The 22,424-nt window shown below is 50.1% G+C and overlaps 13 protein-coding genes across 13 annotated transcripts; 7 read left to right on the top strand and 6 right to left on the bottom strand.

Moving 5' to 3' along the window:
* The first annotated feature begins 75 nt into the window (after positions 1–75).
* TrAtP1_000495 (uncharacterized protein) lies at positions 76–1,836 on the top strand. The gene is made up of 3 exons (XM_014091628.2): positions 76–777; positions 838–1,409; positions 1,495–1,836. The coding sequence occupies exons 1-3, from the start codon at positions 377–379 to the stop codon at positions 1,659–1,661; spliced, it is 1,140 nt and encodes a 379-aa protein (XP_013947103.2). The 5' UTR covers positions 76–376; the 3' UTR covers positions 1,662–1,836.
* Positions 1,837–1,948: 112 nt separating this feature from the next.
* TrAtP1_000494 (uncharacterized protein) lies at positions 1,949–4,366 on the bottom strand. Its single transcript, XM_014091629.2, has 6 exons — positions 4,161–4,366; positions 3,551–3,668; positions 3,308–3,491; positions 3,125–3,255; positions 2,571–3,038; positions 1,949–2,512 (listed from the first exon to the last, which is right to left on the bottom strand). Exons 2-6 carry the CDS (start codon positions 3,629–3,631, stop codon positions 2,444–2,446), a joined length of 933 nt encoding a protein of 310 aa, XP_013947104.1. The 5' UTR covers positions 3,632–3,668; positions 4,161–4,366; the 3' UTR covers positions 1,949–2,443.
* On the bottom strand, positions 4,367–4,966 carry TrAtP1_000493 (uncharacterized protein). The gene has a single exon (XM_066110602.1). The coding sequence runs from the start codon at positions 4,707–4,709 to the stop codon at positions 4,395–4,397; it is 315 nt and encodes a 104-aa protein (XP_065966674.1). The 5' UTR covers positions 4,710–4,966; the 3' UTR covers positions 4,367–4,394.
* Positions 4,967–5,880: 914 nt separating this feature from the next.
* TrAtP1_000492 (uncharacterized protein) lies at positions 5,881–6,151 on the top strand (the record flags this gene model as incomplete). The annotated part of the gene is made up of 2 exons (XM_066110601.1): positions 5,881–5,925; positions 5,987–6,151. The coding sequence occupies 2 exons, from the start codon at positions 5,881–5,883 to the stop codon at positions 6,149–6,151; spliced, it is 210 nt and encodes a 69-aa protein (XP_065966673.1).
* Positions 6,152–6,158: 7 nt separating this feature from the next.
* Positions 6,159–8,093, bottom strand: TrAtP1_000491 (uncharacterized protein; the record flags this gene model as incomplete). The annotated part of the gene is made up of 1 exon (XM_066110600.1): positions 6,159–8,093. One exon carries the CDS (start codon positions 8,091–8,093, stop codon positions 6,159–6,161), a length of 1,935 nt encoding a protein of 644 aa, XP_065966672.1.
* Positions 8,094–8,413: 320 nt separating this feature from the next.
* TrAtP1_000490 (uncharacterized protein) lies at positions 8,414–9,415 on the top strand (the record flags this gene model as incomplete). The annotated part of the gene is made up of 3 exons (XM_014091553.2): positions 8,414–8,676; positions 8,759–9,102; positions 9,174–9,415. The coding sequence occupies 3 exons, from the start codon at positions 8,414–8,416 to the stop codon at positions 9,413–9,415; spliced, it is 849 nt and encodes a 282-aa protein (XP_013947028.2).
* Positions 9,416–9,977: 562 nt separating this feature from the next.
* TrAtP1_000489 (uncharacterized protein) lies at positions 9,978–12,878 on the bottom strand (the record flags this gene model as incomplete). Its single annotated transcript, XM_014091631.2, has 4 exons — positions 9,978–10,021; positions 10,087–12,574; positions 12,632–12,789; positions 12,860–12,878. 4 exons carry the CDS (start codon positions 12,876–12,878, stop codon positions 9,978–9,980), a joined length of 2,709 nt encoding a protein of 902 aa, XP_013947106.2.
* A 579-nt stretch (positions 12,879–13,457) lies between these two features.
* On the top strand, positions 13,458–16,761 carry TrAtP1_000488 (uncharacterized protein). Its single transcript, XM_014091632.2, has 3 exons — positions 13,458–13,779; positions 13,850–14,027; positions 14,083–16,761. The coding sequence occupies exons 1-3, from the start codon at positions 13,633–13,635 to the stop codon at positions 15,033–15,035; spliced, it is 1,278 nt and encodes a 425-aa protein (XP_013947107.1). The 5' UTR covers positions 13,458–13,632; the 3' UTR covers positions 15,036–16,761.
* Positions 15,130–16,632, bottom strand: TrAtP1_000487 (uncharacterized protein; the record flags this gene model as incomplete). The annotated part of the gene is made up of 1 exon (XM_014091633.2): positions 15,130–16,632. The coding sequence occupies one exon, from the start codon at positions 16,630–16,632 to the stop codon at positions 15,130–15,132; it is 1,503 nt and encodes a 500-aa protein (XP_013947108.2).
* Positions 16,762–17,316: 555 nt separating the features above from the next.
* Positions 17,317–19,149, bottom strand: TrAtP1_000486 (uncharacterized protein). The gene is made up of 5 exons (XM_014091634.2): positions 18,801–19,149; positions 18,666–18,720; positions 18,136–18,606; positions 17,715–18,047; positions 17,317–17,651 (listed from the first exon to the last, which is right to left on the bottom strand). Exons 1-5 carry the CDS (start codon positions 18,835–18,837, stop codon positions 17,570–17,572), a joined length of 978 nt encoding a protein of 325 aa, XP_013947109.1. The 5' UTR covers positions 18,838–19,149; the 3' UTR covers positions 17,317–17,569.
* A 943-nt stretch (positions 19,150–20,092) lies between these two features.
* Positions 20,093–20,419, top strand: TrAtP1_000485 (uncharacterized protein; the record flags this gene model as incomplete). The annotated part of the gene is made up of 1 exon (XM_066110599.1): positions 20,093–20,419. One exon carries the CDS (start codon positions 20,093–20,095, stop codon positions 20,417–20,419), a length of 327 nt encoding a protein of 108 aa, XP_065966671.1.
* A 102-nt stretch (positions 20,420–20,521) lies between these two features.
* TrAtP1_000484 (uncharacterized protein) lies at positions 20,522–20,791 on the top strand (the record flags this gene model as incomplete). Its single annotated transcript, XM_066110598.1, has 1 exon — positions 20,522–20,791. One exon carries the CDS (start codon positions 20,522–20,524, stop codon positions 20,789–20,791), a length of 270 nt encoding a protein of 89 aa, XP_065966670.1.
* A 223-nt stretch (positions 20,792–21,014) lies between these two features.
* TrAtP1_000483 (uncharacterized protein) lies at positions 21,015–21,395 on the top strand (the record flags this gene model as incomplete). The annotated part of the gene is made up of 1 exon (XM_066110597.1): positions 21,015–21,395. The coding sequence occupies one exon, from the start codon at positions 21,015–21,017 to the stop codon at positions 21,393–21,395; it is 381 nt and encodes a 126-aa protein (XP_065966669.1).
* Between the last annotated feature and the right edge of the window lie 1,029 nt (positions 21,396–22,424).

Here is a 22,424-nt window from a genome sequence, read left to right as displayed (position 1 = left end):
GTAGAAATCTTTAGCAAATCCAAGAGGGAACATCAAACGCTGAGTAACCATTGCTTAATCTGGAATGTGGAATTTGAAGTAAAGCGGGGCACAAAGGCAATTTGTTAATGTGCTCGACCGCTGCTGATGTAAAAGTGACTAATTGTGGGCCCAAGCTTGCAAAACATTAATTGATCGCGGGAGAAGCTCTGCGGCAGCGCTGCGGCAGCTTACTTGTAAGTGCTTGATGATATAAGCCTGTATAATGCGACTTTTGGCAGGAATCAGAAACTTCTCAAAATTTCTTTAAAGCTCTTTGCTAAACCACCCCTTCTCTTTAGATTTCTCACATCGTTTTTGTATATAAATAAACCCTTTTGCCTCTACTCCCTTTCTCATGAAGTTTTTCCAAATCATCATTGCAATTCTCATTGGATTGTCATCTACGCTCTTGTACCAATACCGCGAAAGCATTTCTGATTTCCTGAATCTTGCCAAATCTTCAATTCCAAACCACTACAGCGAATTGTTCGTCAGCAAGACCGCTACCAGTACTGCATTGAACGAGACAGCTGCTTCCAAAGCAATTCCCAAAAACCACTTCCCCACCCCAGAGCAACATCTCACAGTCACCGAAATGTCCACCCCACGAGCCGTCGCAAAGGTCGTTCGTGCCATTGAACAGGCCGAAGGCGCTGGGGCCCGCGTCCGACGCTCCATCGGCACAAGACAGCAGCGCAACTTTAGTCCCTTCTTGATGCTCGATCACTTTGCCACAACCGCTGGCTTTCCCGACCAGTAAGCACCTAAATCTCCTTCAACTCTTATCTCATCCATAGATAATAACAACCTTTCAAGCCCCCACCGCGGCCAAGAAACAATCACATACCTCCTCAAGGGCGTCGTCGACCACGAAGACTTCGCCGGCAACGCCGGCACCCTCTACGAAGGCGACCTCCAATTCATGACCGCCGGCCGCGGCATCGTCCACGCCGAGATGCCGCGCAAGCAACCCGATGGCAGCCAAAACGTCGGCCTCCAGCTCTGGGTCGACCTGCCCAAGGAGCTCAAGTACTGCGAGCCGCGCTACCGCGACCTGCGCGCCGCCGAGATTCCAAAGGTCGACGTCGACGACGGCCGCGTCACCGTCAAGGTCATCTCGGGCCAGAGTCACGGCGTTGATTCTGTCAAGGAGCTGGCCTATACGCCCGTGTGGCTGCTCGATTTCCAGCTGCGGCCCGGCGCAAAAGTCACCCAGGCTCTTCCCCGGGGGTGGAACGCCTTTGCCTATGTTCTTGACGGAGACGTCACTGTTGGCGAGGGAGCAGAGGCCAAGAAGGCCGAGCAGTATGACAACGTCTTCTTCAAACAGGAGGGCGATGTAATTCAACTGTCGACTGAAGCCAGCGCCACAAAGGACGCTCGAGTCTGTAAGTTTCGCCCCCCCCCCCCCCCCTTCCCTAAATTTGGACTCTGCAGTTCAAAGGTTGTTCCAGGCTAACATTTACTCCCAAGTCGTCATTGCGGGCACTCCTCTTGACCAGCCTGTTGTACAATACGGGCCCTTTGTCCTCAACTCGCAGGAGGAGGTCATGCAAACATTTGCCGATTACCAGACCCATGAGAATGGATTTGAGCGTGCCAAGAGCTGGAGGAGCCAAATTGGTGATCGCGTCTACTAAGCTTACGCCTTTTTGTTCTAGATACTCGACATCTCTCTTTCCTTACGCGTTGGCGTACTCTGCATATTCCGGCGTTTAGGTTGCGAGTTGGCATCATATAGTTTTATGGGAATAAAGGATGCAACTGGGGATACCATGACTCAAATTTTAGATAGTAATTAAACAATTATACAAGCACTGATATTCCAGTTCACTGTGTATATATAATGCCACCTTGTCTTAGCTTAGTCTACTCATCAAGACCATGTCAATGTTTCAAGTGTATGGCACGTAATATGAATTGCAAGTTGCACCAAAATTATTTATTAATGTCCTGTAAATGAGAGCAAGAGATCCAGCCCGTTTACCTAGGCAGTGCCAGATCTGGGTGTCATATCATGACAAGGGAAACGATAGTCTAGAGTCTCTCGTCCGACAGGCAAGTAAGGATTGCATTCCAATTCGCCCTGAGCCTGAGCTTCATTCATTCCTCTTTTCCATACCACATTGCTCTGGTTCATTACCAGCAATTAATTACCGAATCTTTGATATATTTTCTCATGGCCCAATTAAAAAAAGAAAATCAACGATAAACCATATGAGTCATTAACCCTCATTAACCTTCCCAGTTCATGTCCATTCACCTTGTTCCTATTTTCCTTGTCATGAGAGATAGACTCAGCGCCAAGTTCCCACGCCGAGCGCGAAAGATGTTTAGTAAGTCGAGGATTATGAGACAATGATAGGGTATTATATATCAGACATGTGCAACGCGAAACATCAAAAAAAGGGCCATCAGGGAATTAGAGCATGAGCATGGCAAGGCCGGCGGCAGCAATGATGCCGACGGGTCCAGCGGTCTTCTGAGGAACCTACACAAAATCGTTTCAGAAAATAACGGATACCAAAGTATGGGAAGTCAAAACTTACGCCGGCGCCACTGCTGGTGGACGTGGTAGAAGCGCTTGAGCTGCCGGAATCAGTCGCAGTGGCTTCGCCCTCAGAGCTAGAGCTGGACTCGGGCTTTGTGACGGTTTCAGTTTCAGTGGCTGAAGCGCTCTCCGTCTCGCTAGTCGTCTTGTGAATTGTGGTCAGAGTCTTGACGATAGCAGAGCCATCAGACGTCACGGTAGTCAAGACTGCACTGTCGGTCTGGTGCGCGCCAGTACCCGTGGCAGTGGCAGAGCCAGACAAAGTCACCTCACTGGTTTTTGTCTCAACACTGCCGTCAGATTCAGTGACAGTGGTGGCGATGGTAGAAACTTGGCCAGAAGCACCAGCACCACCGCTGGCGCTTCCTCCGCTCAGATTGCTGACAATAGTGGTGGCGATACCAGTAGTAATGGTCTCACCATCAGAAGTGAGGGTACTGAAGATTGTGGACACTTTGCCAGATGCCTGTTCGCCGTCAGTGCTGCTCTCTGCGGTTTGCTAATGACAAAGATGTTTAAAGGAAAGGTGGTAGCAGGAGATGAAGAACTTACGGCAGCAGAACCAGAAGAAACAGCGGTGGCAATTGTCGATTCACCGCTAACAACGGAGCCAGATGCACTTCCAGTGTTGCTGGCACCACCATTTCCGCCTCCAGTGCTTGTCTGGATCGCAACTCCGGCCGCTGTGACGATGTGAGTAGAAATACCACAAGATGGGTGGAGAGGGCGACCTACAAGCACATATGCTGATGCCGTATTCAACAACCTTTTTGGCATCCTCAGCCGAGCAAATAGCTGCAGAGCAGTCTCGGAGGCCGTAAAGGAAGTTTTTGTTGGCACAGAGGCACTTCAGGTCATTCTGCTTGCAGCCCAGCTCCTCAGCTTTGTCGGCATCCAGCATGTTAGTGGCGCAGGTTTGCTGGAGGATGGTCAGTAGCAGTTCAAATGTCAAGAGGAGATGTGATGATGATTACTCACACCGCAGGCGGCAAGGTTGGGCGAGCCCTGAGCGGCAGCGGCCGCCACGAAGGTGCAAAGAGCGATAACGACGGACTTCATCTTGGTGTTGATGTTGTCAAAATTTCGAACTGATGTTCTATTGATGGAGAAGTGGCTGTCAGTAAAGATAACTTGAGTGATTGTGTTTGTAGCGTGATGAAACGAGCGACCGTTCAGAATGTGCGAGAATCGAACTTGGCAATAACAAAAAAAAAAAAAAAAGAGACAGATCGAAGAGTTGGAAAGTGACAGACTATTGACGGCTGATGGCAGTTTTTAATCATAGAGGGGAGAACAAAGGCCGTAAAAGAGAAAATGTAGACTATTGGCGGACAGAGAGGACAGAGAAGCACCGCAAGCCTTTGTGACAGGCCGTACAAGGGGTTTTGTACGACTTGGTCGAGGAGATGAGCGGGTGTTGAGGTGGGATATGAAGAAATTACGGTGTTCCCTCAAAACAAGCAACAAAGTCACCCAGCGTTATAGATGCTCGGGAACTTGGGGGAGCGATTCGCGAGAGAGACGGGAAGAGGAAGAAGACGCAGAGAATGCTTGGAGAGAAAGGGCGAGATAGGCGAAGTGGACCAACCTGGGCGATACAAATGCGCAACGAAAGACGAGGCAAACAAAGAACAAAGAGTGGCGATAGGGCGACGAGGCGACTTGAAAGAGTTGGACTCTTGGTGATTTGACTGGCCGTGATCGTGGATGAGAGAAGTTTTGAGAAATGGAAGAGAGCAGAGATGGGGGAGATGAATGTGCGAGCGGCAGTGGCAGAAAGAGAGCCCAGACACCTGGCAAGAGCTGGGCAGGTGAGGAGGGCCTAGAGCTTTAAGAAGTCGGGAAGGAGGAGAGAACCTGCAGGTAGGAGGTACCTCGCCCTGCCTTTGACTCGCCGCCCTTTTCCATGTACCTGATCTATAGTGCCTGCCGTCACCTGAAGCTCTCGGCACTCGCCAGCTGGCAGATCGGCTTGATCAACGTCATTAACAGCAGAAGCTGCGATTCTTCCTGCAGGGGGTGAACGGAGTGACGAGGTCTGTGCGACACCCTCTTTCCAAACTATAGATCGGTTACTGGGCCATGCAGGATACGATGAAGCGAGCATGTTAGCAATATTATAGACGAGTGCTCTCATCTGCTATCTGACGGTACGTGCCCAAGCATCTTGCACGATGCTCAGGCGGCCTGGATGCGCAAGCAGTGAATGGTAAGACAGCGCTTGTTTAGTCCAGTTTGGCTGTGTTCAGAGGATGAAGTACGGAGTAGCTGTTGGTGGGGACTGTCACGACATGAAAGAAGAATTGAACCGCCAGCGTCCGTGGCTGTACTTGCCAGAGCACTTGGGAGTTTGTTGCTGTTGGTGCTCGCATTGCTTCCCCTAGTGCCTTGTCCCCTTGCATATCGTACGATCTCAGAGGCAACCTCAAGTCTTGACTTGGACATCTGGTGCTCGACTCTTGAAGCCCAGGAGCTATGTCCAAGTCGGAATGACGGCATCATCCACCGCATGCTACTTTAGCAGCATCTGCTAGCCTAGCGTTTAGCAGCTATTGTCCGACCCTGGCAGAGCTGAAGACTGCCGACGATGCGTGGCTGGGGCTGCTAAAAGAGGCTGGTTGATCGCTGCGACCCAGCTGGATTCACTGCAGTTAGGCACTGACGGTGCATTTTAGCTCATTTGCCGGCTTCACCCTAGCAGGTGGCAACTAGCGGCGCCACCAGCGATCAAAGGTGCCCTCCACTCCATTTCGCGAGTATCCGATAATTGTTCTACGCGCCTCTTGACGCTGGATATTCTCTTCCGACCCGATACCAGGTACACAGAATCCACGACTGTTCCAGCGAATCCAATTGGTTTTCTCGTCTTCTTGGACAACTGCCCAGCTTTCTCAGCATCGTCTTCCGCAGTACTATCCTCCATGTCTACGCAGGATGCACGCATGTCTCACATCAACCTCGGACCATCCAATCCAATCCTGCCAACAGGTCTCCATTGGAAACAAAACAAAAAAAAAAAAAAAAAAAAAAAACTAGAAACGAAGCGGACCCCACCCCAGCATCATCGGTCCGGGCAGTCAAGATCGGACCTTGGCGTAACTGTAGCTTGCATCTCCGTGATTCGCTCACACAAGTTAGGCTTGAATCAGGACCACGCGTTTTGCCAAGTGGCTAGTTGCAGAGGCATTATCTATTGATGCGCTGCCACCCATCTATCAAAGTACTGGACGGCATTGTTCCGAGACTCTACTTCACTCATCCCGGTCCTATTATGTCTAGCTGACCTCATCATGTTGGTTTCTGCAGTCATGGACTCACGCAGGATAAACCAGGCCTACGTCACCTTTCAATGCGTGAGCATTATTTGGCCTTCCATTGGATGTCAAGTATTCATACGCTAATCCAACTTTTGAGCCACTACTGCTCTTGAGCAACAATACTGCAATTAACATGCTACACGATGCTAGTTTCAATACCTCGTTGCTCAATGCCTGGCCACTCAGCGGAAAAGAATCACTCATCTCTTGCGATTCTTTCACTACTGCTAAACAAGTGCTAAAATACACCCTGGATCATTGATCAAAGACTACTGCGCCAAAAGGTCCTCAAACGAAGCAATCTGCTGGTCTAGCCGCTCCAACACAAGTTCGGTGTCTCTGTGCGACGTTGCTGTCGCCACGGCGCTTCGAAATTCCTTGGCAGCCTTCATGTAGTCATCAATATCATTCTTCTTGTGATCATTTCCGGCTTTTGCTCCTCGCTGCCGACCTGTGGGATGACGGATCGCCCTTTTGCCGCGCTCACTTATCCAAAAACATTGGCCTGCACAGATATCGCGGGCAAACGGCGCAAGGTCGATTAGAGAATGGCTCTTGGCGGCGCTGCCTGCACCTGTTGCAGCCGAGAATCGCTTCATCCATTGACAAATCTCCATGCCGTCCTTGACTGCCCGCAAAGACTCCAATTCAATTCGATGAGCAGCCATTTCTGCCTCAAAGGGGCCACCGTCTCGCATACCGTAACGAGAAACGCAAGCTTCGACCTGCAGGTAACAGTTTATTTCCAAAAGCCAAAGGAGAGAGCAATGCAATGGCTGGATAAAATTGGTCTTTGTTGACTCGCTGACTGCCGGTGGCGTCAGTTTGCCTTTTCCATCTCTCTTCCTACGAAGGTGAACCGGACATTCGAGGTTGTGCCAACGGTCGAGCCTTTCATACATATTTATGGCGTCTTGGGGCTTGATTCCATTCCGTTTTGTGCTGACAGTCATAAAAACCTGCAGCATCTCTCTCGCAATAATGGCCAAGCTGAGAATGGCATCAAGATAGCTTCCGGTATCATGGTGCGGCAGTTTTCGTGATATGCCCTCATTCTCTCCATCTGGAATCCTGGAGATGAGGCTCTGATCCAGGCTGTGGAACGCGTCAAGCCCATACACATGCCAGAAAAGAAGCCTACGACGCTCCTCTTTGCGCGCAAGCGGACCTATCTGGTCTGTATTTCCTGAATTTCCTGCATCGCAGTCTTGCATCTGCGACTGTAGCGTAGCTAGGACAAGTGATTCATGCGTTAGGAAAAGGTTTCCCAATTGTGTATCGAGAGGCGAACTTCTCGCTTCATCGTATGCCCAGCCGACCATGATTGCCAGTGCCTCAAGATCATCGAGACGTATAGCCGATTTACCAGTTGCTTTTTGCCGGGCCTCCAAGAACTTTTGTCTAAACATCGTGGCTAGGCATTGTTGCTTGTCCCAGCTATCCGAAGTAGCTGTGAAAATGATTCCTCGACAAGCAACGGCATATACTAGAGCAGGACTACATCGCCCAGCGCAATAATCCTTCCAGAAAGCATCCTCCATGATCACCGGGAGATGAATGGTGGCCAAGTCAAAGTAAGCATGCAGTGCTGCATCAAATGTCTCTTTGTCAAGATTGCAGCCAACCCAGAGTTTCTGTTGAGCACGAACAGTTGAGGCTTCAGCAGACGGTTCGCCTTGGGCGTCGTGAGGAGCCCAATCTTCTCCCATAGGAAGCTGGAGATCGGGGTCTATTACTATTTGTGGCTCATGGTACTCTGTTGATCCTTCATAACCGCCACCCAAGAAGATTTGGTCCAAGAAAAAGATGCTCTCTGGACTGAGCTCGAAAGGGGTGTCGATGAAAGACAAGTCCGGCGTCTGGTCCACCGATAAAGGGATACTATCCTCTGTATCTGGTGGAAAGTAGGATGGCAATGGCTGCTGAAGTCTCTCTTGGGATATCGTTTGAGTTTCTCCGCCGTATATAGAGGGAAATGGGCTTGAATTACTGAGACTTTGAGCGTCTCCATCGCGGCTGCTTAGTCTTCGCCGTCTGCGGAGGCGAATATCATCCGCATCATCAAGAATACACTGAATTTGACGCAAAGAACAAGGCGAGCAGGAAGAGTGGCCCTGCTTTTCCCGTGAAGCTCGATCGCATTTGATCTTGCGGCGATGGCAGAAGTCGCAGGACGCCCGCTCAACGCCGCGTTTCAACCGCATGGTGAAAAACTAAATATTTCCGCAGTACAAATGAGCAGTTGTCATCTGCAGACGGAGATTTATAGCTGAGTGTGGTGGCTGTTTAAAGGAGGAAATCCATTTGCTTGGACTTGTGACTTGGACGTTGACGGAAGCAAAGCGGGGATTAAGCGGCGATTTAACGGCAGTTTTGCGGTGGACTTGATATAACTGTAGCAAATAAATAAGTAGCATGAACCACTCAATTAAACAATAATGCTGGGTTCGCATGTCTGATTCATACTTTTCTTACTTCTATTCATTTTCGTTTGTTTGAATATAGGTTTTGTAATCTGTTAACCATGAATTCTACCGCAAATAGCACCATCCAAACCCCCCCCAACGGCATCGGCGCCGTATCTTTCACACCACTCCTTGCGCCAAACGCTCTTTTCGTCACCTTCTTCACTATTCTCTTTACTATCCAAATCATTCTGACCGCTAGATTCTGGCGCTTCTACGGCTATGCCATCGGCATGTTAGGCGGCCTCCTCTTAGAACTGCTAGGCTACGTCGCCAAAGTCCAACTCTCCCATAATCGAGCCAACAAGAACGGATACATCATGTACGCTTCCAAAAACCTCATCATTGTTCATCAATTTTTTTTTTATCAACATCATTTGATCCTGACAAGGCCTTCTTTCTAGGTACATCATTGGCCTCACCCTAGGCCCTACCTTTCTTTCCTCGTCCCTGTATCTCGGTATAAGCACCTTGCAAAGACACTATAAATCAGCCCGCCTCGCACGCATCAGCCCTCGGCTCTTTGCCTCTCTATTCATCCTCGGCGATTTTATATGTCTTTGTTTCATCGGATGTGGAGGCTCTCTTGCCGCAATATTCGACACGAATCCCATAGGAGTCGATCTTATGATTGCAGGCCTCGCAACACAAGTCTTGTTCACAGCAATATTCTGCCTTCTTCTCGTCATAGTGTGCTTCAAGATACACAAACAGCTTGCCGAAGACAAGAGGCTAGGATACATTGTTGGTAAGTCACACTATATCGCTATGCTGGCTTGTTATGCCATGGTCTAATGTCTTCCTCTTCTTATCCGTTAGGCGCAGCAGTAGCTGCCGTTTGTCTTTTTATACGCTCCTGTTGGCGTGTTGCCGAGCTCAATGGAGGTTTCAACGGCCCCCTGTCATCAAAAGAGGGCATCTTCATCGCATTAGACTCCGTTCCCATGATTCTCATGTCGGTTCTCTTGACAGTAATACACCCAGCGTTTTGGTTCGACAACAGCCGCCCTCTATCTGGGAAAATAACAGAGGAAGGTCTTGAAGTGCACATCAAAGTCTGACTTGATCCGTTCAGCATGGACTGTATAGTTGGAGTAACTGTAATTATCAAGTTCACATTTCAAGACAAGATAACTTAATTTGATCACGGCAAAAGGCGAGTTTTTCAATGAAGACGACACTAGATCCATCGAAGATCAAGCAACAGCACTAATGTATGCAATTACATGGCAGCACTTGGACCATACGATAATTAACAATACAACGAGACAGACACTTCATCCGTATGAATACATTATTTCATTCCAACATTCGTGCCTCTATGCTATGAACAACTGCATCTAGAAAGCACGCAAAATCCATAGTTACTAACATAAACAACATCTAACATGTCGCAAGCATAAGAAAAATCCATAATAGTCCAAAACACATTAAACATCCAGTGTGACTTCAGTCGGACTCTTGAATCCGGCGCCCACCATGCACAAACCCTAAAACATTTATTTAATCTTCATTTCCGTTGCCAGTTTTGTTGTATATGCTCGATCAATTGATCAGCTCTGCGATTATCTCCCTTCTCTCCAGCACTCGTACACGTCGCCATCACAGCTGACTGGTATCCCTTTAACCGCTGCACATAACGCAGGACTCGGGGTTTTCAATGCTGCCTATAAAGGAGTTAGTATTTGATCTTTCAAAATTTCGTCTGGTAACAGAGGCAAGAGCAACTTACAGGCTACAACAGCATCTGAGTAAATGTCCCTCTCGCGCTCCTCGCTATCATCGTTCTTGTCTTCCGTCTGATCGGGCTTCTTGCTCAGCTCCTCCTCCTTGACGATGTCTGAAGGCTCCGTAGGGAGCACCTTGGGGCTGTCGCCTTCATCGATGTCAGCCTTCATAGGAGGGGCTTTGTGGGGCGAAGCCAGAGGTCTGCCCAGAGGGGGAGGCGTGGTAGTGGGAGTAGGAATACCAGTAGAGCTCAATGAGTTTCCAGAGACGTCGTCCTTCTTAGCATTGCTAAGTCTAGGAACGGCAGTGGCTGAAGTCATCGAAAAGGAGGATCCTGGAGGAGGAGCGCGCTTCTTCAAAACACGATCCTTGCTGACGTTGGCATCAGCAACCTTGAGTGCCTCTTGATCAACTGTGAACTGGATAGGTGCAGCCGCAGCCTGGGTACGCAGGTAGTACATGCCAGTCTTGAGACCAAGCTTCCAGCCAGTGAAGTGCATGCTGGTAATCTTGCCCATTGTGGGATCCTTCATGTGGATGTTCAAGGACTGGGACTGATCAATGAAAGCACCACGGTCGGCTGACATCTGGACGATGTGGCGCTGAGAGATCTCCCAAACAGTCTTGTACAGGGCCTTGATGTCGGCGGGAATGTTGGGAATGTTCTGGATAGAACCGTTCTCAGCAATGATGCGGTTCTTCATAGCATCGGACCAGAGGCCAGTATCGACAAGATCCTTGAGAAGCCAGGGGTTGACAACCTGGAACTCGCCAGCAAGGACACGTCGCTGGTAGATGTTGGAGGTGTAGGGCTCGAAGCATTCATTGTTGCCCAGGATCTGGGAAGTGCTGGCAGTGGGCATGGGGGCGACGAGCAAACTGTTGCGAATACCGTGCTCCTTAATCTGCTCCTTGAGCGAGTCCCACTCCCACAGGTCAGTGGGCTTGACATCCCACAAGTCAAACTGGAGAATGCCTTCAGAGGCGGGTGATCCCTTGAATGACTCATAAGGACCCTCGATCTTGGCAATCTCCATAGATGCCTCGAGGGCAGCGTGGTAGATGGTCTCAAAGATTTGCTTGTTCAACTCGCGAGCTTCGGGTGATTCGAAAGGAAGACGCAGAGCGAGGAAAGCGTCAGCAAGACCCTGAACACCAACACCAATGGGTCGGTGGCGGCTGTTACTGTTGCGAGCCTCCTGAACGGGGTAGTAGTTCACATCGATGATGCGGTTGAGGTTACGGACAACCACCTTGGTAACATCGTGAAGCTTCTTAAAGTCATAGCAGCCTTCGTTATAGTCGACAAAGGCAGGGAGAGCCAAAGAGGCCAAGTTGCAGACAGCGACCTCGTCAGGGGCAGAGTACTCAACGATCTCAGTGCAGAGGTTGGAGCTTCGGATGGTTCCCAGGTTCTTCTGGTTGCTCTTGCGGTTGCAGGCATCCTTGTAAAGCATAAAGGGGTTACCAGTCTCAGTCTGGGCCTCTAGGATGGAGTACCACAGCTTCTGAGCTCGGATAGTCTTGCGACCCTTGCCCTCCTTCTCGTACTTCTCATACAGAGCCTCGAATTCTTCGCCATAGCAGTCAGCAAGGCCAGGGCATTCGTTGGGGCACATCAAAGTCCAGTCCAAGTTCTTCTCAACACGCTTCATGAACAGATCAGGGATCCAGAGAGCGAGGAACAGGTCACGGGCACGGACCTCTTCCTTGCCGTGGTTCTTGCGGAGGTCAAGGAACTCAAAGACATCGGCGTGCCAAGGCTCGAGGTAGATGGCAAAGGCACCAGGGCGCTTGTTGCCACCCTGGTCGACGTATCTGGCAGTGTTGTTGAAGACTCGAAGCATGGGGATGATACCGTTGGAGGTACCGTTGGTGCCGGCAATGTAAGAGCCCGTAGCACGGATACGGTGGACGTTCAGGCCGATACCACCAGCCATCTTGGAAATCATGGCACATGTCTTTAGAGTGTCGTAGATACCCTCAATGCTGTCGTCCTTCATGTCCACCAGGAAGCATGAGGACAGCTGAGCTTGTGGGGTACCAGCGTTGAAGAGGGTGGGAGAGGCATGGGTAAAGAATTTGCTGGACATGAGGTGGTATGTCTCAAGGACACGCTCAATGTTGTCTCCCCAAACGCCAACAGCCACACGCATAATCATGTGCTGTGGTCGCTCAACAATCTTGCCATCAAGCTTCAGGAGATATGACCGCTCCAGTGTCTTGAAGCCGAAGTATTGGTAGTTGAAGTCTCGGTCGTAGACAATGGCAGAGTCAAGCTCCTCCTTGTGTCTCATGACACACTCGTATGTATCTTTGGAGATCATGGGCGAGGCCCTGCTGTTCTTGGGGTTGACATAGTGGTACAGGTCGCTGACGACAGCGGACCACTGCTTCTTGGTTTGTTTGTGGAGGTTGGAGACGGCAATGCGGGCAGCCAGAATAGCATAGTCGGGATGGGTAACGGTCATGTACGCGGCAGTCTCGGCAGCCTATTCTATACGTTAACGGCTTGACATCTTGATTGCGGGACATGGAGCTTGACTTACCAGGTCGTCAAGCTGTACTGTTGTGACGCCTCCATAGACACCAGAGATGACCTTCTGGGTAATGGCCACAGGGTCGACATGGTCAGTGTCCAAGCCGTAACACAGCCGTGAAACACGAGCCGTGATCTTGTCAAACTGGACACGCTCCTGACGACCGTCTATCCATGGATTAGAAGGGTTTACAAAGACGCAATCCAAATCAAAGTGCGTGCAGGTGGGGATACATACCACGCTTCCTCACATACATGGCGGCGGCGTGGGATGGCGAAGGACTGGTGCGGGAGAGAAAGAATGACGAGGGCTATGACGATTCAAGGCTCTCAGACGCTCGCAGGTATCAGTCAAGACACGCAGGAAGTCGGACAGAGCTTTGGCGGCTTCGAGATGAATCGAGGCCTTGGGATATTTTGTTTGCAGAGGAGGAAAAGAGTTGCTCGTGAACTTCTCAGACGGCGGGACAGACGGTTTTATTCTACGGCGCGTCTCCAGCACGCGCCACGCCAGCTTAGCGTGTAAATTATAGCTGTGGTACGCTCAAAAAACTAATTGAAAAAAAAGTTGCCCCGCGCTGGCACATTCCAGTGGCTCTGTGGCCAGTCAAGCGCGAGAACGGCGCAAAGGGTCCAACAAACCACTTCCTCATTGGATCTCCTTAAGCCTGATCGGGTTTCAAACGAGATACGTACCAAGCATTTGAGAAGGATTAAGTCATCAGTGAAAACACTTGAAACGGAGTCACAGCTCAAGGTCTGTTTTGGTGGATACGCGAACCCATGGCGCGTGGATTGGTCATCGAGTTTTCTTCAATCATGTCGCGGAATCACGTGCCATCATGAAGGCTTTAATGTGGTGTTTTCACGTTACTAAGCACACCTGCCTGAGAAGTCATTTTGCCGTATGCCCTGGCCTTGGCGACTCTTGCGGCGGAAACGAGACAGGAAGTTGAGCACGAGTGAGCTACTATTGCTGCTTCATATCACATATATGAAGATTCTGTATATATGTCTATGATTCTAGGGAGGGCCCGCCATCTTCTACCACGCCATTACACTGCAGTCATTTCTCGTGTCTCGGTATTTTCCACAATGAGTGCCCCGCAGCCCAGCCTTGAGCCGGGATCACAACCTTATAAGCCCAGATATATCGATGTAATTACTTTGTCTTTCTAAGCTAGCCCCCCTTATCTTACCTTCTAGTTGCTGATTTTGGCTGGTAAAGATAGGAATCAACCTAGCCGACCCCATATTCAGGGGCAAGCATCGTGGCGTTCAGCGACATCCGGATGATCTCAAGGATGTTATCGGAAGAGCCAAGGAGGTGGGGTGTACCAAGCTCATCGTAACGGGCTCTGACTTCACAAGCTCGCATGACTCTTTAGAGCTAGCAAAAGAATTTCGTTGGTAACCCCTTTCGCTAGTAGTAATGATCTTAAGCTGAACGAATCTATTTAGCTGGAACTTGCTTCGCTACCGCTGGTATTCACCCCTGCAGCAGCGCCATATTCTGCAAAGGAGGCCATGGGAGACATGAGGAACATGTTGCCCCCTGTGAACCCGAAGATCCAGAAGAGACCCAACACCAGGGCGAGCCAGATGCAGAAACCTCGGCAAAGGTGATTGAGCAATTCACAACCTTCCTCGCCGATGCTAGATCGTCTGGCGAGGGGCATCTAGTTGCCGTGGGAGAGTTTGGTCTCGATTATGACCGGCTGAACTTTTGCAGCAAAGCTGCTCAGCTGCACTCTTTTGAGGCCCAGCTCAAAGTTGTAGTCTCCCTACAGCCCCAATTGCCGCTATTTCTCCACTCCAGAGCCGCTCATCGCGACTTTGTAGACCTGTTGAAGGGGGCTTTTGGCGAGAAGCTTGAAAGGCTAGAAAAGGGCGGCGTGGTACACAGCTTCACGGGCACCATCGAAGAGATGAAGGAGTTGATGGACCTGGGCCTGCATATTGGTGTCAACGGCTGCAGTCTCAAAACGGAAGAAAATTTGGCCATGGTCAAAGAGGTCACTCTGGACAGAATCATGCTCGAAACGGATGGTCCTTGGTGTGAAGTGCGGCCCAGCCATGCTGGATATCAATATCTGATAGAGAAGAAGCCTGAGCCGGAACAGCCAGCTCCAAATGGTGTGGCTCAGCCGCCTGCGGGAGCCGCACAGCAGCAATCAAAGCAGCCAAAGAAACAGAAGAACCAAAAGAAGGAGCCCGAGGTGCCGGACCGCTTCAAGATTGTGAAGAAGGAGAAGTGGCAAGAGGGGGCCATGGTTAAAGGCCGCAACGAACCATGCACCATTGAGCGGGTTGCTAAAATCGTTGCCGCCGTTAAAGGGGTAACCATCGAAGAGCTTTGCGAGGCGTCTTGGAAAAACACAGTAAGCGTTTTTGGACTTGGTGAAAGAAACTAGACTTGTCATGGTTCATCGTAATGGGTATCAAGCGCATAGAAAGAGCAGTATACAGTACATCCAAAAAAAAAAGACAAGAACATTAGAGACCACTTCATAATCCCGAGCCCTTGTTACCCCGTATTCGTCCTTGCCTTACGACGCCTACAGTAACGCCATCTTCACCTGTCATCCAACCGGGCATACGCTCGCCGTCCACAATGCCGGCTTCAACAAGCTGTCGAATACCGGCAAAGACGTGATTCCCCTGAAATGTAATTTGGACTGTTGGCCGCCACTGTGAAGGGTTCTCCGGCTCACTCAGCTCTTCATCACCATCAGCAGCTTGGCGAAGCGCAGCGTCAATTGTTCTTCTCCGAGCTGAAGTTGAAGGCTCTCCAGGAGTAATGGTCTGCTCTTCGTCGTGTCCTTGGGCTTCTGCGGCGGCGGTGGCTGTAGGGAAAGGGTCTTTGAGTAAGATGTCAACCTTTTCGATACCTTTTCCATCGGCGACGAGGCCAGAGTCACCGAATCGCGCTTTGGCAATTAGCCTAGCTCTTTTGGCAGCGCGTTGATTTTGGTCTAGCGGTTTCAACCTCTTTCGATTCTGATCAGTGAGGGAGGGCTCTCTTGAGAGCGGAGGGCTGGGGAGGATGGCGTCAAGCGGAGATTTCTTGTTTTTATCGGAGGCGTAAACGCTCCAACCGCCTCCAGCGGCATTTCCTCGCCCAGGCCCTCTTTTATCCAACAGTGTTTCCAAGTTTCTGCTTGTCAGACTTGTTGGAATAAGAGTATATCGTTCTCTTGGTCGAGATAGTGCTTTGGGTACTCCATGGACAATCAAGTTCTGAAGGCTCCTCGATTCACCCGCAGCAGCCGGACCGTTGGATTGAGATTTAGTAATATAGATGTGGGATGAACCATCGGGGAACGCGAGATACACCGTCCGAGACGAGGTAAAATTGGTAGCATTAGATAGAGCCAGGCTGCTGTTATACGGGGATTCGATAACGAAGATGCGCAGCAGCAAGACTGGGAGATCTTTGGGTCGATGAAAATGATAGTGCGCCTTGATATCTGGCAAGACTTGGTCTTGGAGGCTTTGTAAAAACGTTGATGGGTGGAAGCGAGGAACATTCAACGCTTTATCGTCGACCTGAAGGACCTCGTCATCGGCACCTTGCGTTGGAGGCTTCAGCGGCAGGATCTTATAGGCTGTCCATTTTTGAGACATGGGGTGTTCTTCTAGATGGTAGAAATCGACCATTGCGAGCTGATACAACGATAGCCCATGTCTCCAGTCCCCTTCCAGTATGCGATTGGCTACATCGCGCTTGGATCCCTTTTGCTGCTGCATTGCCGCATAGTACTCGTACAGCTCCTGGACTGACCCGCATGCAGGATAGAGATCATCCAAGTCAACTTCATATTCGTCGCCCCGTCTCTCCAGGTAAGGTATCGCATTGGCAATGGAGTCGCCGTCAAGCCAGCCCATGGCCAAGGAAATGAGAGCCTCGCGGGATAGTCGGCCCAGGCTTTTTACCACGGCTGGGTTTGTAGAATCAACGCGCAGCGAAGAAGGCAGCCTGGCCTTTGTCGGTACTGAGAACCGGGCCATTTTCTTTGATGTGTGGCGAGAACCTCTATAACCAGGCAATTCGAGAAAAGGCCTGCGATATCGCCCTACATGACTACCATCACCAGGTCGAAGAGGCGATTCGAGAGAGTGACAAGATACATTGTAGATGAAAACAAGGCTGCATAAATGCCCCGCTAAGAAGTCAACCAGACGCGGCCAACTCGGTGAGACGCGTTGTAAAAGATTGCGGGTCCAGCTTAGTCAGCTTATACTCACAGCTTCAGTGTTCATTGCTTGCGCCGTATACCGTATTCACTCGCAAAATCCGACTTGAGGTATGGAACAATGTACTTGTTTAGTTTCGTATATTATTCCCAAGTATGAAATGCAAGTTTGTTACTTAGGGTCCTACGGTACAGGGCCCGCAGCTAAAATCGAGTCTGCGAGGTCAAGTATCAAGGCGCAACTCGACTTTAGGTGTGGATCTAAGTAGCAGGCATATATGTATCTTGTGTTGAAATTCACATGGAGACGTTTCCGTAAAACATAACCGCAGGTAATGAATGTCGCTTTTTTCTACTACATGGGTAATAACATATAAAACTAAACAACATGAAGGTATATTGCTTCATACTCAAAGTCAAAGTTTGCCTAGCAATACGAATTACCCTACAAATTAAGAATTGTCACAGATAAAATCGGCCCATGAGAAAAGAGAGAGAGAGAAGAAGAAGAAGAAGAAGAAGAAGAAGAAACAGTGTACCGTAGCCATCCAGGGAAACCAGGCTATATATACTTTTTAACTCCCATTGACCGCAGTCTTCCCTTCGTCGTGATTTGGGTGAATGCCCGTCTGTATGTTCCTTCAATTGTCCTCTCATTATCCGAAAAGGAAATCCCCATTCTTTGGTGAATTACCGTTGCTCAAGTAGAGGGTAGGAAAAGATGAAGATTTGACAGTTCTATGCTCTCCGTGTCACGGTGACATTAAAGACGTTGAACTGAGAATTTCGCGTACAGTTGATTCGAATAAGCTCGGCTGAATCGCAGCGCCAAATCTATTGCAATTCTCAGCAATCATTCCCAACGGAGTCAAAAAGAAGGAAGCCTCTTTTACTCACCCATGGCATTTCATGGCCACCAGTAGTTTTTCAGCCAGTCTGTTAAGGTTTTGTATCTCAAACCCGCCAAAGTGTGGCTGGTGTCGAATATAATGCCACGCCTGGATCGGTGTCACGTCACCGTCCTCTGATACACTAGGCGCAAGATTTAACAAGCGATCGAGCACAGCTGCGGGGGCTTGCTGGTAAGGCGGAGGCTTGGGATCCTGTGGATCAATGGGGGGCAGAGACAGGGCGGATTGAAGCTGAACCGTGGCAGTCAAAGCATGACCGCCTGGTTCATTAGGCTTCTTGGGGTTTCCGTGTACATGGCCCAGACAAGGCCTTTCTAGTCTTCATTGCCATGCGGTCAGCATTTCATCCATGTATATGTGCGAAGAGGGACCCCCCCCCCCAAAAAAAAAAAAAAAAAAAAGCATACGTCAATACAAACTCCATGCCAACTGTCGTGGCATCAAGGTCGGAAAGGTGAGTTTTGTCACTGGGCTCAGCTGAGAGCGTTATGGTGGCCGTGGGTACTGGAGGCAGCGGCCTTCTGAAGAATCTTGAACCATGATGCCGCAAATGAAAACCATCACTGCTCAAAGGGCTATTTTGGTTCGCCGGTTTGCTCGTAGGATCTAGTTGTAACTCCTCCAGGGGTCTGATAGCCGTTTGCGCTTGTTCACTTGCTGGGCTGCTATCATCCGTATGTAGGGTATAACCATGGGATATATCCTCAGCAAACTCAGGGGGGAGGGATATGCCGTTTTGTGACAGAAGAGAAGTCAGTATATGGACTCTTGCACGAAGCTGCTGAGTCTCAGTCGCCAGGCCGGCTTCATTCCTCCGAGAGCGTGCTAGTTCAGCCTCAAGAGCCTTGGTGTACTTGTCTTTTCGATCGCGATACGATCTATAGATGACGGTCAACGCCGTTTGGGAAAAACACCCCGTACCAGAGCAGATACTTACTGCTGGGCGCGTCTCAGCTGGGCGCGTCTCTTCTCGACGGGATCGCCCTTTGGCTCTATTGCTTCTTCGTCAGCACATGCTTTCGTACCTTAGTCATGCTCATCGGGGCTGGGAGATCAGAAAGGTCTGACCAACCTCTCGGGTTGAAGATGCGGAATATCCTGTCGCCCATTATGGCATACACAAACGTCGATGTGCTATTGCTGCTAGCACTATGGAGCAACAGCGACAGCCCGAATTAGTCTGCTGTGCCCAATTGGATGATTGAGAAGCTGGCAGATGCGGAATACAATCTGGTGAGACCCGGGCCTGGTCGTATTGCTGCAGACACGATACGCACTGGCTCATCAGGGGCTTGAAGGGTCTCCATTTCCAAAACAGGCTAGACATCATCGACATAGTATGGATTACTGCTGCCCTTATATTCGGCAATTGTCACGCTTTTGATTTCGGGCTTGTTCAAGGCCGAGATGCCTAGCAAAAGGATCCAGTTGCTGCTGCTATACAGTAGTTTTCGTGCTACACCTACATAGAGACACGGCGATGCCTTTCCGAGAGACGTCACCGGCTCCATACACGGGCATATATACCATAGAATTGCTCCGTAATGCTAGCGCTAGCGCTTGGTTCCTGGCTAAAAGCATCCAATGCTGTAGGGGCTACGATACGATACTACTAGTAGGTATACATGGAGCAATCTCTCAAACAGAGTAGCCAGGTACCCGAGAGTGTTTGGTGTTTTCCAGGTTCCTGGGACGCCGCCCACGCAAGATTGCTCTCAAAATCCAATCTTAACCGTCTGACAATATTGCTGCCCCTGCGCCAGAAACGAGTCTCTGTTCCTGGGCTTCTTCCGAAACAAGCAAGACGGAGAGCCCTCCTAGCTCGCTGTAACACGCCCGCTATACCCCGTAAACAACTGCATGGGTCCCCGTAGTAAGCTTGTTCTGCATCGTGGTCGTGCACGCTATGCCCAAACCGGCAATTCTGATGATCTCCAACTGACAAGTTGGAAAAGATTCCTCATGAGGGGGTATGTGCTGAAGGAGGCTTCTTGTCTCTGACGCAGTTTGATGTTACGGTTCATCGGCACGCGGCGTGATTTTTCGCAAATGAAACTGTTGTCTAGTTGCCTTGAGTTGAAATTGTTGAGCGGAAATTCGGCAACGTCGAGGGAATGGGAACCGAGATAGGGGAGATGTCGCGAAGAGAGAGAAATATATAAAGAGGCAACGAAGTTGACAGAAGTTGCAAGTCTTTCTCATCAATCAACCAACTCTCCAACTCTTCACTCATCCTTGAATCCATACAATCAATTGGAGAACTCGCCAGTCGATTCTCTTGGCTATCAGCTTACAGTCTAGCTTGTACCGATTTCCATCCCATCAGTTACTCAATTCGTTCACCTCTGCCAATCAGACGCCACAATGCATTCCTCTACCTGGAAGTCTCTGCTTGTTCTAGGGCTGACATCACTGGCAACAGAGTCAGCGGCGGCACCAACTTCTTGCCCTCCGCCCAAGGTCAAGCCTGGAAGGGCTATTTATATCACAAGCAACCAGCAGCAGAACAGCATCATTGCCCTGCCAATCGGTAGCAACGGACAGCTGTCTGCTGGCACACTTACTGCGACGGGTGGCTCAGGCTCAAGCATCCTGAACCAGAATGGCAACGTGCAAACACCCGCCACCGCTGATGTGTTGTCTTCTCAGTCGGCCGTGACTGTGGCTGGCAATGTATGTATACAGACTTGACTACATGTGGCTGATATCGCCGCCAAAGAGCCTCTTACTAACATATCGTGTTACTGAAAATAGTATCTGTTCGCCGTCAATGCCGGATCCAATACCGTCTCCATGTTTGCCATCGATCCCTTACACCCAACTAGACTCACGATGGTGGGCAGGCCCGCTGCCGTGCCCGGTGAATTTCCCGTGACGGTTGGCGCATCAACCAAGAACAAGCTGGTTTGCGTTGGAGCAACTGGCGCCAAGTCTGGTGTCTCCTGCGCATCCTTCTCTTCAAAGGGGCTGGGCAAGATGGACCAGCTTCGCCCAGTCGGCTTGAACCAGACCACGCCTCCTGTGGGCCCCCCCCAACACCATCGGCCAAGTATTCTTCTCTGAAGATGAAGAGACGCTGTATACTACCGTCAAGGGCAACCCGGCTACAAACACCACCGGTACTTTGGGAGTGTTTGCCGTGGAACAGCCGTGTGACGGCCGTGGAGCTGTCGCTGTCAGCCAGGAGGGCAAGCTGAATGTCCTTGACCAGACTGCCGTTCTCTTTGGCGCGGCGCCGCTCCCAGATTCTCAAATCCTCTCCAGCGATGCAGCCTTTGGAGCTGTCATGTTGTCTGTCGATACCGAAACCGGAACCGCAAGCGTCAAGAACGTTATTGATGTTGCTGGCCAGAAGGCTACCTGCTGGGCCACTCTCTCCCCTGAGACGAACACCGTGTTCCTTGCAGACGCTGGATTCGACCGATTTGTGGAACTATCCTCGACCGATGGCAGCATCAAGTCCACCACGAACCTGAACACTGGCGACCCTGGTATCAATGACTTGAAGGCTGCTGGCAGCTTCATTTACGCCTTGAGCCCCGGTAATGCCACCGTTGCGCCAGCAGTGACGGTGTTTGACGTGGTTAGCAAAAAGGTGGCTCAGCACTACCAATTGAAGGGATCATTCGCTACCAACAAGGTTCAGGGTTTGACCGTTCTGGCATAAGTTGCAAGTCAAGCAGAGATGAAAGATTTAGGCTCTGGTAGCCCGTGTCTGGTTTGAAGGGGTTTAATTTGTTCTAAAAGCTCTGCGAGTCAATAAGATGTAGTCTAGTTTGTTTGTTTTTCTTTTCTCTTTTGTATTAATTTCCTATCAAGATGTATTAGAAGTATGGCAAGATATATAATTGTTTGGAAAAAAAAAGTCTTGTTCAAGAATGCTGTGGCTCCTCAAAATCTTTTTCCTCTCTCGTTCTCCCTACATGTAAGTGTAATGACACAGAGTACAGGTACATACATGTATGCATGTAGATACCTCGATCAATACGACCGAGTTTCGCATTAAGCATACCACGTTAACGTTAACCTTACAAGGGCTTTGGCCTCTTGTGAGCGGAAGAAATGGACACCACCATCAGCTCACGTTGGTGGGTTGATGGGAGCCCCAATCACATGCGGAATCCAGAGTCAGGAGACGCCGCAAGCTTGCACAGCCGACGTCAAAGTTCAAGCCACAAACATGGCCTGTTTTAGTACGATGCGATGTTGGGAGCAGATTGAGCCCATCATGAGCGGTTTTTGCAAGGACTGGACTTGCGCTGATTTCGAGGCCTTGCTGCATCGTGTATGCACTCCGCACTCAGTAGCACTCAATAGCAGTTGTTCACATTCAAAGCGACCAACAGCGAGGCTTTGCACGGCTAAAACGTCCAACCGCACAGCAGCGCATCTTGCGTGATTGCACCTCCACGCTGCGACAGCTTTATGTATGCACACCGGACGGGCAACCACAGATCACATGGCGGGATTAATCCAAGACTGTACATACTAATCCCCGTGGCCATGCGCGAATGCACCAATCGACGGCCGGTAGCTTTGGCGATGCACGCGGCATGGGCTGCAGGGTGCGGTTCATCTCGAGCTCCCACATTAGCCGAGACAGGGATCATCGGCAGCAGATCCTGAAATCCTGCATATCCAAGCCGCACGAAGCGACGGCAATCAATTCTCAACTGCAGATGCATATTGAGGGTGG

Source organism: Trichoderma atroviride, chromosome 1, assembly GCF_020647795.1.
Source record: "Trichoderma atroviride chromosome 1, complete sequence".
Taxonomy (NCBI): Eukaryota; Fungi; Ascomycota; class Sordariomycetes; order Hypocreales; family Hypocreaceae; genus Trichoderma; species Trichoderma atroviride.
This window is presented reverse-complemented; position numbering and strand designations above follow the sequence as displayed.

Coding starts and splice junctions, on each gene's coding strand:
- TrAtP1_000494 (XM_014091629.2), bottom strand. CDS start 3,631: ATGAAGTCCGTCGTTATCGCTCTTTGCACCTTCGTGGCGGCCGCTGCC. Junction 3,256..3,307: donor CGGCATCAGCATATGTGCTT/GTAGGTCGCCCT, acceptor ACATCGTCACAG/CGGCCGGAGTTGCGATCCAG. Junction 2,513..2,570: donor CCACCAGCAGTGGCGCCGGC/GTAAGTTTTGAC, acceptor GATTTTGTGTAG/GTTCCTCAGAAGACCGCTGG.
- TrAtP1_000486 (XM_014091634.2), bottom strand. CDS start 18,837: ATGGGCGACAGGATATTCCGCATCTTCAACCCGAGAG. Junction 18,721..18,800: donor CCGCATCTTCAACCCGAGAG/GTTGGTCAGACC, acceptor AAGAAGCAATAG/AGCCAAAGGGCGATCCCGTC. Junction 18,607..18,665: donor CAGCTGAGACGCGCCCAGCA/GTAAGTATCTGC, acceptor CGTCATCTATAG/ATCGTATCGCGATCGAAAAG.
- TrAtP1_000495 (XM_014091628.2), top strand. CDS start 377: ATGAAGTTTTTCCAAATCATCATTGCAATTCTCATTGGATTGTCATCT. Junction 778..837: donor ACCGCTGGCTTTCCCGACCA/GTAAGCACCTAA, acceptor CAACCTTTCAAG/CCCCCACCGCGGCCAAGAAA. Junction 1,410..1,494: donor CACAAAGGACGCTCGAGTCT/GTAAGTTTCGCC, acceptor TTTACTCCCAAG/TCGTCATTGCGGGCACTCCT.
- TrAtP1_000488 (XM_014091632.2), top strand. CDS start 13,633: ATGTCTATGATTCTAGGGAGGGCCCGCCATCTTCTACCACGCCATTAC. Junction 13,780..13,849: donor ATAAGCCCAGATATATCGAT/GTAATTACTTTG, acceptor TGGCTGGTAAAG/ATAGGAATCAACCTAGCCGA. Junction 14,028..14,082: donor AGAGCTAGCAAAAGAATTTC/GTTGGTAACCCC, acceptor GAATCTATTTAG/CTGGAACTTGCTTCGCTACC.
- TrAtP1_000493 (XM_066110602.1), bottom strand. CDS start 4,709: ATGAGAGCACTCGTCTATAATATTGCTAACATGCTCGCTTCATCGTAT.